General features: G+C 25.5%; 1 protein-coding gene and 1 long non-coding RNA gene across 2 annotated transcripts; one reads left to right on the forward strand and one right to left on the reverse strand.

Moving 5' to 3' along the window:
- Positions 1-5240: 5240 nt before the first annotated feature.
- On the forward strand, positions 5241-13563 carry LOC127281752 (homeobox protein SIX2-like). The gene is made up of 4 exons (XM_051305627.1): positions 5241-6135; positions 6701-7159; positions 12447-12763; positions 13382-13563. The coding sequence occupies exons 1-4, from the start codon at positions 5798-5800 to the stop codon at positions 13561-13563; spliced, it is 1296 nt and encodes a 431-aa protein (XP_051161584.1). The 5' UTR covers positions 5241-5797.
- Positions 6033-12560, reverse strand: LOC127281754 (uncharacterized). Its single transcript, XR_007843090.1, has 3 exons — positions 12423-12560; positions 11857-12048; positions 6033-6141 (listed from the first exon to the last, which is right to left on the reverse strand). It is a non-coding gene; the product is annotated as an uncharacterized LOC127281754 (long non-coding RNA).
- Positions 13564-15002: the final 1439 nt, after the last annotated feature.

A 15002-nucleotide genomic window follows, 5' to 3' on the forward strand; every position in this document is an offset into this window, starting at 1 on the left:
ATTTCGCCCTATTATGATGCCCTTCCTGTTAGTAACATAACAGATTACAAGGAACGTCTCCTAAGTCCTTTATTCATAAACTCTTTTACTCTACAATTAATTTTGTTAGTTCAATAAATTTACTAATTTGACAATTTTATTAATTAATATTTGCTATAATTTATTATATTTTTTTTATTTAATATTTTATTTTTTTTAAATCTAATTTTTAATTTAATAAAAGAAATAATTTATATTAATTAATTTATACCATAAGAAATTTGTAAATTTTACTAATTCAAAAAATATATATTTGCAAAAAAACGAAACGTAAAATTTAAAAAAAAAGGAAAATTAACATTTTTTTCGAAATCTAGACACGAAATTTCGTAATATTTTTTTTTTTTTTTTTTTTTTTTTTATCTTGACAAGGAACAGAAAATTAGAATTCCGAGCGCTCTCTTTCTATTTTTTTTCGTTACGAACAATAAGATCAAGTCCAATCGCATTGCTTGGAAAAATAATCTTTATAATCCTATGTGGTTACTTGCCCATTAGTGGCACGATCCTCGCGATCAGGGTTTGAAGAGATTTTTTTTTTTTCTTAAGAAACCGAACAGGCGTGAAAACAGGTAGCCATAAGGGCTCTCTACTAATGCTCGAAAATATGCTCTTTATGTGTCAGTGGCCACTTTATGCCCAAGTTCAACATCGCACCACACAAGTCCTTTTTTTAAAAAAAGAGAAGATCGAGAAGACTGATCTCTATTTACAACTTGTGTGTTCTCTCGTTTTTATTTTCAAAAAAAAAAAAAAAAAACCTGCCAACATCTTCGTTAAAAATCAGCCTAAAAATTGAATTCAACTCCCCTTTCTTTTCATATAAAACTCCTTTGGGATTTAAATTTTAATAAAGAAAAATCTTATCGGATTTTTGAATAAAATTAAAAAAATGGATATAAAATTGAAAAATATAATTGATAATTTATAATAATTTAATAATTAAAGATTTCAATTTGTAAATACATACCTTGATATTCCCACAATTTTTCGCACGCGTGCATTGAAGATAACCACTATCTTGATTCTCGAACGACAAATGGTGTCTTGTAACGGCCACCAACACTCTTGTATTTTCAATCCGTATATATATCATTCTTATTGTCAAGGGGACATTAATTTTATTTTTAGTGCAATGACACTTACAGACAGAAATCCGAGATTGACATCCTTCCGATTGATCGTCGATATTATCTATATACAAAAAAGAAAACTTATATATTTCTATACAACTATATAAATATTTAAAATTCTATTTTTGTCAATTAATTCATTATGTCTTTACAAGAGAATTTTTCCAAGGATCATTCTGGCGATGCAAATTTGCATCAGGTAAGGTAATCGAATCGCCTAGGAATTATATTGGAATCTATGAAATTCGTTTTAATTTATTTGGATTTATGTTGAAGATATCTGAAGGGTGTTTGTACAGAGCCATTTTGGAATGCAATTAAACGCAGTATAGTGAAACTCGATACAATCCCCTTTTACTCCTCTCTGCGCCTTTTAACTCGTACCGCGTTTACATCGATAAAGAGACAAATTCACAAATGCTCAAAAATTTTATTTATATATATATATATATTTAAAGTGTTATTAAAATTTATATTTGTAAAAATTTTATGAAATATTTTTGAAATTTTTTTTTCAAATTTTTAGAAAAATAAATCATAATTTAATAATTCTATTCTAATTAGTTGTAGAAAATTGTAAAATGAGATGTAATAGTAAAATTTGAAAAAAAAAATAAGTGAGTAAATTGAAGAAGTAGAAAGCGCAGAGTCCTGGGAATCGTTGTAACCCTTCTCAAGAAGGTAAGAATCCCAGGATCGTTTTGATAAGGAAGTACAATCCCTAGACACCGTGCTTAGTGTGGGAGGATGAGGTTGAGGATGAGGGAAAATGGCGGCTCAGAGGAAACCAGACACCAAATCGAAGGAGACGCCATCGCGAAACGCGGCGACGCCCCTCTATCATTTGCTCTTCTATCGCCTTCCCCTCAATTTTACCTAGGTATCCCAAAAATAAATTATCATCGTCAAATATAAAAAAAAAATCCCTCGACAGTACAAATTTTCGAAAATTATTGACTTTTTTTCTATCTCATCTCAGATTCTAAAATTCTTTATGCAAAAAAAAAATCCGGTAATTCTTTTGAATTTGTATATTTTTGTTCGATTGGAAAAACATCTGATAATAATTAGTCACAGTGTAAATTCAAAGGATTGTCAAAAGGCGGGGCCGAGACTGAGGGATGCTGCAGAAAGACATCTTCACTCAAGAGCCTGAGTCGCTTTTCATTGATCTACATTATCCCCTGCTATTTCAGGAAAATGTTATTTATGATTCAAAAAAAAAAAAAAGAAAAATAGTTCTAATTTAATAAATTTTCACAAAATATTTACTAATATTTGTATCATTAAAATTTCTTGATTTTACTGATTTTTATCAATCAAAATTTGTTTTAATGATCCATTAAATAATAAAAAAAAAAACGGCATTCGATTACATAAATTATAAATATCTAACAATGAAATTTCGAAAATATTTAAAATTTTAATTAAAATGCAAAAAAAAAAGAAATATGTTGTGGAATTAGTGAAACTATTGAAGATTTGATAACAACGCGTTGAAGAATCATAATATGGTGTACGATAACGTTGACGCGTTCTATTTCCGGTGTTTATTGGTCGCTGTGTGGAACCAATGCACAAACTACTGGTGGCAACAACGTCGATGCACTGAGGCCACACATGATGACAAAATTATTCAGACGAGTGTCACATGCTTCGATTATAAGACATCATTAGTGGTCATCAAAAAAATGTGTTCAGGAATTAGTTAAGGAAATTCAAAGGCAAAATCAAGAAAAAAAACATCTGGTAGATGTTTTGTTTTGAAAAAGAAACTGTCAATTAAATATCATAAGAATATTTATAAAATATCAAATTCTTAAAATTTTCAATGAAATATTCCTGCAACTCCAAGAATATTATTATACAAAGATTCCTATACAAATATTCCACAAGAATATTTCTATAATATTGAATTATCATTTGAAAATTCCATGGGAATATTCTTGAAACATTCTGCAAAAAATTCCAACAATAGAAAAAAATAATCTTGTTCTAAATAATCTAATTTCTAAACTATCGAAATATCCTTTGAATTTTTTTTTTGAAATATTCCTAATAGAATTCTATTATAATATTACACAAGAAAATTCCTTCACTATTTTTAAAATACGAACACAATATTCCGTAAGAATAATTCCAAAAAATCGAATTATATTTTAGAATTAAAATCTATCATTAATAATATTCCACAATATTTCCAAAATATTCAAATACTTTTTACAATTTCATTGGAATATTCTTGAAATATTGCACAAAAAATTCCAATACAAAAAAAAAATCACGAAAATATTTCTAAACTATCGAAATATCATTTAAAATTCTTTTTAATAAATTCCTAATGAAATTCTAATAATATTACTCAAGAAAATATTTTTAAAAAAATATTAAATCAGATTCCTACAAATATTCCACGAGATTATTTCCAAAATATTGAATTATTTTTTAAAATTCCATTGGAATATTCTTGAAACATTGCACAAAAATTCCAATAAAAAAAATAAGCTCGAAAATATTTATAAACTGTCGAAATATCATTTAAAATTCTTTTTGAAATATTCCTAATGAAATTTAAATAACATTACACGAGAAAATATTTAAAAAAAAATATTATTTATAAGATTCCTACAAATATTCCACAAGAATATTTCCAAAATATTAAATTATTTTTTTAAATTCCATTGGAATACTCTTGAAATATTCGACAAAAAATTCCAACAATAGAAAAAATAATCGAAATATCCTTTAAAATTCTTTTTTAAATATTCCTAATGAAATTCTAATAATATTACACGAGAAAATATTGAAAAATATTTTAATAAATATTATATAAGATTCCTACAAATATTCCACAAGAATATTTCCAAAATATTGCAAATTATTTTTTAAAATTCCATTGGAATATTCTTGAAATATTCTACAAAAAAAAAATTACAACAATAGAAAAAATAATCTTGAAAATATTTCTAAACTATCGAAATAGCTTTTAAAATTTTTTTTTTTTAAATATTGCTAATAAAATTCTAATCGAAATTCTAATAATATTACATTAGAAAATTCCTTCACTATTTTAAAATACGAACACAATATTCTTTTTGAAATATTCCTAATAAAATTCTAATCTAGATTCTAATAATATTACACAAGAAAATTTCAGGGTGTCTAACAAGGATTGAGAAAAAAATTGCCTGACTTTTCCATGACTTCTCCCTGACATTTTTTGATTTTTCCCTGACTTTTTAATAACCTTATTTCTGCTTTCTTTGGACAAAAATATCGTTACTGACATATTTAACAATAAATTAATTTCTAATAGTAGTAACAAATGGTAATAAAAACCATTCAAGTTTTTTTAGATTAAAAAATTTTTAAATTCACAAAAAATTTACAGAAATTTCCCTGACTTTGAATGAAATTTTCTGAAATTCCCTGACTTTTCCCTGACATTTCCCTGACCAACAAAATTCCCTGACTTCCCTGACTTTCCCTGACCGTTAGACACCCTGAATTTATCTTCTATTTTAAAATACGAAATTAAATTAAATTATTAAATTCTATCAATGTATTTATGAAATATCCCACAAAAATATTTCTAAAATATCAAAGCAAAATTGCATCCTTTTAAAAAATGTTTCTAATTAACCCTTGAAATCGAGCTAAAATAACTTTCGAAAACAAAAACAAAATACTATAAAAAACCAATAATAAAAGAAAACTGATTGATAATTATTGAAAACTCGAGTAAATAATTTGATTGCACTAATAAATTGAAAATCAATTCACTGTGTAATGTGACCTGAACGTATAAAAAAAAACTAATTTTTTTCGATTAATTTGGGGGATTCGTGAATTTTTGTCAGGTGAAGATCAGACAGCAAGGAAGATCTACTGCCTCCTGGGGTAAACTCTATTTCGCGGCAGGGGGTTGTACCTCCCTCATATTTAACCAATCCTGCGTCCACATTTCCCGCCTCACAACCAATCAGCAAATCCGAGACCAGATCCGGACGTGGTGGAAGCAACGTGAACCGAAAAAAAACATAGAACCACAACGCTTCTACATTTCATTACGAGAGGTTGACTGAATTAGTCACTCGTGAATTTAATAATCTCAATTTCAAAATTCAATAAAAACAATTTCAATTCATTATTATTACAAAAGAATTACCCCTAAATGATGTGTTTCATAATTACAAAATTAAAAAAAAAAAAGTGATACTGTGATTTAGTTTCTCTTCTACCTAATGGATCCAGTGAATTTCAATTAATAATAAAAGTGTGTGAAAGATTTTTTTTTTGGGAAAAACTGCAGTGATTTTCTTTTTTTTTAAATTAAATATTAAATAAATTACGAAAATAGTTATTAATTAAAAGAAGAACTAAATTGACTATCGCGAATTGTTTTCCTGTAGTGAAGAAAAAATGAATGAAATGTTATTAAAAGTGTCTGAATGGAACTTATAGACATGTAAGTAACCTGTGCGGTTGTATTTTTTTTCGAATCAAAACATGAGAAAATTTAAAATCAATACAGAAAATTGAATAATAAGATTTAAAAAAAAAAGAAAGTAATGCAAAGTGATCATACCTGGTGGATCCTTGGCGTTGAAGTATTGTGTTGAATTATGTCTGACTGTTCAGAACAATTATCATCGCCAAATAGCGACTGCAATAGTCAAATGGGAATGGTACATCGAAGTTTGAGTTCAATTGGTCCTTATGGTAATTCTGCGATGACAGGATTGACAATTACACATCATTCACAAAATTTAACTCCCTCATCGAATGGTAGTCCAAGATATCCACAGGAACTTTGTAACGCTGTTAGTTTAACAACAAATTTATCCAATTCTGGTTCAATTGCCCTCGGTGGAAATAGCAACGGTTCAAGTTTCTCTGAGGAACAAATTATTTGCCTCTGCAAAAGTATGGTCCAAAAAAAGGACATGGCAAATCTCGAAAGGTGAGTCTGAAATAATTTAATTAGAATTAGAAAAAATCAAATGAATTTTCAATTTTACATCAGATTTTTATAAATTAATTACAAAAATATAAAAACAAAAAACCATATTAATTCGACTTCGATTCATTTTATTTTTAACGAAAATATAATATAAAGTAAATAACTGCAAAAGATTTGATACAAAATTTTTCGATGATCATTGCGAAATTATTAAACGACAATTGCATTCGTGACTAATATTATAAACTGAGTGTGAGAAAATCTTCCAGTTTTTTTTTTTAGAATGAAAAATGTGTCGACACACTGAATAATTTATTCAATAAATATTTTAATTACATTTGCATATATTTTGAAGAAAAATTTCCCCTAGAAGGAATTTTTCAAAATCGTAATAGAATTACAAATAAAAATATTTTCTAAATAAAAATATTAATCACTCCGCAAGTGAAAAAAATATTTTTCCTTACATAAAAAATGATAAATTTCCAAAAAATTAATAAAAGAAAAATTAAATTATTTTTTAATTGAAAAAATAAAAAAAAAAGTGCAAATTTTGTCTGTCCAGATTTTTATACACACTGCAACCATATCAATTAGCTCGTGGTGAGAGTGTATTAATGGCAAAGGCATATGTGGCATTTCACAATCATTCATTCACTGATGTTTACAATATTCTTGAGAGGAATAAATTTTCCCCCGAATACCACTTAGAGTTACAGCAAATGTGGTACAAAGCCCATTACCTGGAAGCGGAAAAAGTTCGAGCAAGAAAATTAGGAGCAGTTGACAAATATAGATTGAGGAAAAAGCATCCCTTACCACGTACCATTTGGGATGGTGAGGAAACTGTTTATTGTTTCAAGGAACGTTCGAGAAATGCCCTTAAAGAATGTTATCAAAAAAATAGATATCCGACGCCCGATGAAAAGAAGACATTGTCAAAGAAAACTGGACTCACATTAACGCAAGTGTCAAATTGGTTTAAAAATCGACGACAACGCGATCGCACACCTCAAACAAGATCGTGAGTATTTTTATTTTCATAATTTTTATTTAACATACGAAACATTAAAAAAATTGTGTTTTTTTTATAAAACAGAATTTTTTTTTAAGTTCGGGAAGTAAAAAAAAACTATCTTTTACATTTTTCGAAAAAATTCGAAAACTAAAAAGAAAAAAAAGGATTGTTATTTGGATTTAATAAAAATAAAAGGGATTTTTAAATTTTTTTTTTAAAAAAGGCATTTCTCTCATAAATTTTGAATTTGCGGAAAATAGAAAGAAAATTATTCCCTTCAAATGTGAAAAGATGTGGCGAATGGAAGGCACGTGTAGCGACGGGGGGTTCTTTGCCTATACGAAGAACAACAAGTGTTACTTTTAACATGTGAAGTGTCTTGTTTCCTTTTTTCCACAATTCTCGGTCGGGGAAAAAAAAAAAAAAAAAAAAATCAGCACTAAATCACGACCGAAACCTATTGGACCATTAAACTTATTGTCATGAAAATCATTCTGCCAGGAAATAGACACTCATTATGTCTTCTTAAGTTGTGAAAAATCCACAAATTTAGCTTTAACCAGATGTTGACTTTATCTTATTTTGAAATTGAATTTCTTGTCGCCCTTTTTAACAAAAATAATTTTGAAAAAAAATACAATGAAAATAAATTTTTTAATTTTTATTCGAGAGGGGAATTTTTTTTTTCCTATATAGTTAAACTTGACCGATGTCGACGTGTTTTTGATACAGTAATCTTGAGTTGGGTATCAAATTATGTCACTTGTATAATATTATCTAACAATAAGAAGAGCGATGCTGACGTTTGTATATTATGAAGATACCTTTGGTAAAGTTAGAATCTTTTGTTTACAAATCATCATCCGAGTATATTATTAACCCCATTTTAATATCGAAAAAAAAGTGTGTTGAGACAACATTAGATAATAGCAAACGCATGTTCAGCTGTTAATGGACATAACACCCTCAGCGAATCGCGATAAGATTGCAGCTTCTCAAAATCTTAATCAGCCGGAGAATTATTATTTTAGATTAATTACATCAAAACACGCGTTGAAATCTTTCGATATTTTATTTAAACAATAAATGGAAATTTAAATATACAACCAATAGCAATTCCGTACCGATGTCAAAATAAAAATTTTTATTTTACAACTGAAATTAAAAAAAAAAATAATTATTTAAAAATAAAAAAAAATAAAATTTATATATTTTTTGCCAATATTTAAAAGTGAATGTTTTTTTTTTTTTAATTTGAATGTTTTATTACTGTAGCAAAATATTGTTTTTCTCAGCGTGTATAGTAAATTATTTAGGTTAAAGAAAAGAAAAATAGTTGACGAGCCAAAAAGGCAGGATTACTGATAGGCTAGTGAAAATAAAACATTAATTATAAATTCTAATCAAATTTCCAGGAGAAGCTACGTTTTGCTATTATTAATTTTTGTTTCGTTCAATATTAACCTTTGGGTTTAAAGATTTGTCGTTGTATATATATGTATATGCATCATCGTGCGTGTGTAAATGAAAAAAAAAATAAAAACGAATACAGCTTCCGAGCGATGTTATGGCTACAAGTCTCTTGACTATATAAGTCACGAACCTTTAGGAAGCTCAAAAATTAAAAACGTCTCTTCATCATTGTGTCATAATAATTTTGCAAAATAACATTTTTTTCCCCCCATAATTCAATTTGACATTTATTTATTTCCCATAGCTTTTAATTGTTTAATAAAAATTTATTTATTTCCCAACACTTTTAATTATTTAATAAAAATTTATTAATTTCCCAACGCTTTTTGTTATTTAATACAAATTTATTAAAAATTCTAATAATTATATATAATAATAAAATGCTTGGTCTGTCCTTCTGTCCTAACTTGAAGTTGGCCTTTTCTGATTTCACGTGTTTTTTTTTAATAGTACAAGATAGTAATTTGAAAAAAATTTATTTTTAAAAATTAATTTTTAAGGTACCAGGGGCCAACGAATACCTATTAAATATTAATTATAAAAACACAGGCCTCGAATCAACTTAAAGACACAAAAAGTCGTTTTAATCGATTTATATTCCAAAAAAAAGTGGATTTGTTTTTTATTTTAACAAAAATATTTTATAGATTTTTAAATAAAAAATTTTTTTTAATAATAATCCTTTTCGAAGGGTTAAAGCTGAAATTTTTAGAAATAATTAAATTTCAAAAGATATTGTTAATTTTCAAACAATTATTAAATTTTACAGAAATAAAAATAATTTATCAAACAATTTTTGGAAAACATTTTTTAAATTTAATTGAATTTTTAAAGATTTAAAATTGAGATTTTTGAAATTAATTGAAACTTCAAGTGTTTTGTAATTAAAATTTTAGATGATTTCACTAAAAATTTATTAGAAAATGCTGACAAAATACACACAATAATTTGAAAATCATTTTTAATTGAAAAATGGTTTCAGATAGTTGAATTTTCAAAGAATATTATTAAAATAGTTAAAAATAATTGAATTTCCTTAGAGTTATAATTGAAATTATTAAATGTCAAAAAAAAAAATTTTCGATGGAAAATTTTAGAAATAATTAAATTTTAGATGCTTTTAAATTCAAATTATGGAAAATTCAATTAATTTTGAATTCAAATTTTTGAGAATAACGAAATTTTATTTGATTTTAAATTTGGAAAATAATTGAATTTCAGTTCATTTTGAATTGAAAATTTTGGGAAATAATTGAATTTTAATTGAAATTTTGGAAAATAATTTAATTTAAGTTCATTTTTGATTGAAAATTTGGATAATTAATTTTGAATAGAAATTTTAGAAAATAATTGAATTTTATTTCATTTTAAATTGAAAACTTGGTAGGTAAATAATTAAATTTTAATTTGAAAATTTTGGATAATTATTGGATTTTTAATTGATTTTGAATTAAAATTTCTTGTAATAATTGAATTTTAGTTTATTTTGAATTGAAATTTTTAAAAAATAATTCAATTTTATTGTGATATTTTTTTTAAAATTATAAACAATTGTTAAATTTCATAAAAATTTTAATTGAAAAATAATTCTGATATAATTGAATTTGTGATGTATTTCATTAAAATTATTAAAAATAATTAATTTAGTGAAAAATCATTTTAGTTCAAAATTTGTTAAATAATTGAATTGAAGAAGATCTGAAGAAGATCTACATTTTATACTAAAAAAATGTATTTTATTTACATTTTTTTTCAAATGTTAAAAAAAAATGTAGCATTTTATTAAAATAAGTCGATAAAAGTCGTATTTTTGAAAAAAGTCGGAAAAAGTATAATCCGAGGCCTGTATATAATTTTCATTATTATCATTTAATATGTAATAATATTCTAATAAATTAAATTATTATTAATAATATTAATCTTTAATTTCTTTATAACAAATAATTAAATACTCAATTTGGCGCGCGTTTAATTTTGCTATAGTTATATATAATTTAGCTAGGATAAGAAAAATTAAATTTTTAAATTTTTAAAAATTTAATTATTAAAAATTCTCATTAAATGATTATTAACTAAATATTAATTATTATTATTATTATTATTATATTGTTATAAATTACTATTCTTTATTATCAGTAAAAAGTGATTTTAAATAAATATATTTTTTCGAAGCTGAAAATCAGATTTGTCTTGAGACGTCTATTATAAATTGAAGGAAAGATTGGGCCCTTTTTGCAAAACACCCTAACGCCTTACGCGTCAAGGGTCCTTTTTTTACTTGCTCCCTCTCCCCTCCCCCCCTACCAATAAGGCCCTAGAAAAAGGAAACGCGACGCCCCATTACCGTTTTATGACACAGATTCGGTTACATCTCTCATTTCACTATTGAGCTGTTCACACTACCAATAGTTTACTACATTATATATAAAGACCGCGAGGGTGATGGAGTTCGATTTATCTTATATAAATACTTCTTTATAAGAAGGGTAAAAAAAAAAAATTTCTATATTATAAAGCTTTTCAATTTTCGAAATTTTATGAGATAATTTCGAGATTTTCGATAAAAAAAAAAAAAGAAAAAACCTGTTTCTTCATTTTAATGTGTTTAAAAAAAAAACAATTTGAATTTCTATTTTTTAAATCAAAATTTTAGATTAACGCTCTGTTTTTTCCCATGAATTTCAATATAAATAGAAAAGAAAATTTAAATTTTAATCAAATTTGAAATAAGCTACTTCATCCAGAAAATCTTAATCCGATGTGTCTTGAACTACTTTTCTGAACGGTATACAAAAGACTTGAATTCTTTACCGTCTTAAAGGAAAAATCATTGACCTTTTTGTTATAAGCCGCGTGAAAAAAAGTGTGTTTCACAATTTTTTTTTTCTAGAGATTATCTATAATTTACAAAATTTAAAAGCTCTACCAAGAAATTTCATAATATTAAAAAGTTATCGAACAAAAAAAATGATTTGAAAAAAATTCTTTTGCAAAAATAAAAAAAAAAATTAAATAATTTAATTTAAAAATTAAAAATTAAATAAATTTTTGTAAAAGTAAAATTTGCAAATGGAGGAAAAGAATAAATTGAGTTTGAAGTTTAAAACTTCCTTTAAATTTGGGCCTTGAAATGAAAAAAAAAATAAAAGCGTGGCGGTCACAACGGAGGGCGGAGTTCATTTTACAAACCAGTAAGCATGCATGTTGCATGTATTTCGCATAACACATACCTTTTTTGATGATGAGGAGGGGAAGAATATATAGTTATATATTCACAAGCCAAAAGAACAATGCATAAAGTTGACCATTCTTCCACACAGACGTAGTCCCTTATTTCCTTCCTTCCCAAAGTTCATGCCACTCTGTTCAACACGCACATTTCTTTAAAAATTCTCCGAACAAAGCTGCTGGACCATATGAGGCTGTAAATCGAAAGCCGCATGTCAAAAACCTTCAAACAATCCGCTTCCTTTTTTAAACGACCTAAGACAATGAATAACTGACCTGTCTATAATTTTTCCCCACAAAAAATGGAAAAAAAAATCTCTGTTTTGTCGTATTTGCATATTAATCTAATTTTTATTTAATTTAATGTTAATTTTAATATTTTATTATTATATATTTTATTTATCATTTTTGTATATTTTAGATATTAATATTATACCGTTGAAAAACGAAAATTGCGAAAAGCATTTATAGGTTATGTTTTGCGGTCTCATATTTTCCGAAAGTTAAAATTATTTAGCAATCAAGAAATAATTATATTTATGCAAATAAAAGTGAAAAAAAAACTCACCGAAATTGTGAATATTTGTTGCAGTGACATGATGTTGAATTGCCAGAGTGCGAACAATGGAAATATGAACGGTTCGGTCAGTAGTAGCACCGGACATCAATCTTTGCAAAATTTAGACTCGATTGGTACCAATTTGGCAATTTCTCCAATTTCCGCAATGGGAATGTCACCAGTTGGAATGAATTCTTGTAGTCCAATAGTAATGAGTCCCATGGGGTCTCATCATCACGGCTATGCAACTCCTGTGACTCCGTCCCCGGTTCATTCGACTCATCACCATAATGGAGGCCTGAGTCCCATAAACGATGTTAAAACACACTTTTACGGTCGTTACGATGGTGGTAAGTATTGTTGCACATTTTTCGTTTTGTGTACAAAAAAAAAAAAACTGCTCAATACACACTTCTTTGCTCTAATTGTTGTAACGGTTGCAACGGCTACTTAATAAACTGAACATAGTCGCAATCGTTTACGCGCTTAGAAATCGATTATAAATCGAATCGAACTTTTTCAACCAATCATCATGCTCAAATTCAATTTGAAATTATTCACAGATTTGAATTTCGTAATTATTTTAATAATAAGAAACATAATTAAATAATATAAGCAAATTAATTGAATATTCAAATTATTTGTCGTATTACTTAATTTTTAAAATTTTATAATTATTTATTATGAATAATATAAATATTTATAATTTAGTTAAAATGAATTTGAATTTATCTTTTAATTTTGTTTAATAAGTTTATTAACCGGAAGTTCATTCAAAGCCAAAAGGCATGAACTATAATAAATAATAGAAATATTTATAAATTATTAAAAATTGGTAATAAAAAAATTTTAATTATTAAAAATAAATAATAATAATATTAAAAAGAGTAAATGATGAAAATAAAAAAATATATAAATTAATATTTTACATTTACTTTTGTAATTAATGAAAAAATTCGATTTTTCAGGAAAAGATATTGATCAAAGTTCTGTTTATTATTCGAGTCATTCGAGTATGAGCCATCATCAATATTATCAACAGACACATCATCAAATGATGGCAACTTCCCATCATCATTATCAACAAGGAATAAGAGATTCATCGTCAGGATACGATATTATCTTACCTCCACCTCAGCACACCATGTGACCCGCGGAGTACGAAGAAAATCGTGGCGATCATTTGGATGATGTTTTTCATGGTCAATCTTGTGACGAAGTCCTTACAAGAGTTCACGCCTTTGCCTGATTCAATTTCTTCATTTATTTATAAATAACTCTGCAATAATAACAAAAAAATTCATTTTATAATTTATTTTTAATAGCAAAAATTTTTGAAAAAAAGTTAATTTTTCCATAAGGTCTGAAAAAAATTGAATCGTTTTCAAAAATTGAAAAAATTTGGAAAAAAAATTTCTTTTTTTTTTTGAAAATTAATTAAAAATTAAACCAAAGTTTTATAAAGCTCAGCTTTTTTTTCAATCATGAACATTAATGTAAATAAATAGGCTATAGAAAATAATTTTAATTATAAATTTAGAAAATTATTTTTGTAATATTTATAACAATAATATTTCTTTGAAAGGATTTTTTTTTTCTTTTTTTTTTTTGCTTTCCTAGAGGGGAACTTGATTTGTGATTTATCCAATAGAAAGACAGCGTTTTATTAGAAAGAGTTTTTGGGAGGAGTTAGAAACTGGTTTCTTTAAGGGAACCCTTCTTACGAATAATATTGTTCCTCGTCAGAAATGGCGGGTTACTAAAAAGAATATTTTTTTTTTTAACCATTTTAATAATAATAAGTTTGAAAAGAAAAAAAAATGTTTAAAAAATGTTTTTTAAAATAGAATTCTTCCAAATATAACAAATATTTTGATTTTTATATATTAGAAAAATTCTAAAGATTATTTTTTGTTATAAAAGTTTTTAATGTAAATTTTGGAAAAAAAAAACCAGTGTATAAAATGTCAAACGTTAATATAAAATTTACGTTTTAAAAATAGGATAAATACAGTCAAACCTCGATAACTCAAATCAGAGAAAAAATTTAAATTCAAGTTACAAAGAAAATTAATTATTGATTATTATCAAAATATCAATTATGGAATTTTTAATAAAAGAAAATTTTGAATTTTAATAAAAGAAATAAAAGAAAATTTTGAATTTTAATGAAAGAAATAAAAGAAAATTTTGAATTACTATAATTTTGAGTTAACGATGTTCGACAATGTGTATAATAAATTTTAGTAATAAAATAAAGTTTGTACAGATAAAAAAATAGTATTGAAAGAAAATATTTAGAATAAAAAAAGAAATAAAAATAGATATAAGTATTCATTATTCGTATATTTGTTCCCCGTATAATGTAAATAAAAAAAAAAAAAATTATTATGTAATAGAGAAAAAAATATATATGTATATGTATGACAATATTATGATATATTGTGACTGCCAAAATCTATGTATTACAATAAAAAAGATTACGAAAAATTAATTAGTTAATTCATTATAATTTTTAATTGTAAGTAAAAATTGTAACTTTCAATTTGTTAACTACAATTTCTATTAATTTAATAATTAATTACCTAT

The sequence above is a fragment of the Leptopilina boulardi genome, unplaced genomic scaffold, assembly GCF_019393585.1.
Source record: "Leptopilina boulardi isolate dan_hultmark-lab unplaced genomic scaffold, ZJU_Lbou_2.1 LbouV2_278, whole genome shotgun sequence".
Classification (NCBI taxonomy): Eukaryota; Metazoa; Arthropoda; class Insecta; order Hymenoptera; family Figitidae; genus Leptopilina; species Leptopilina boulardi.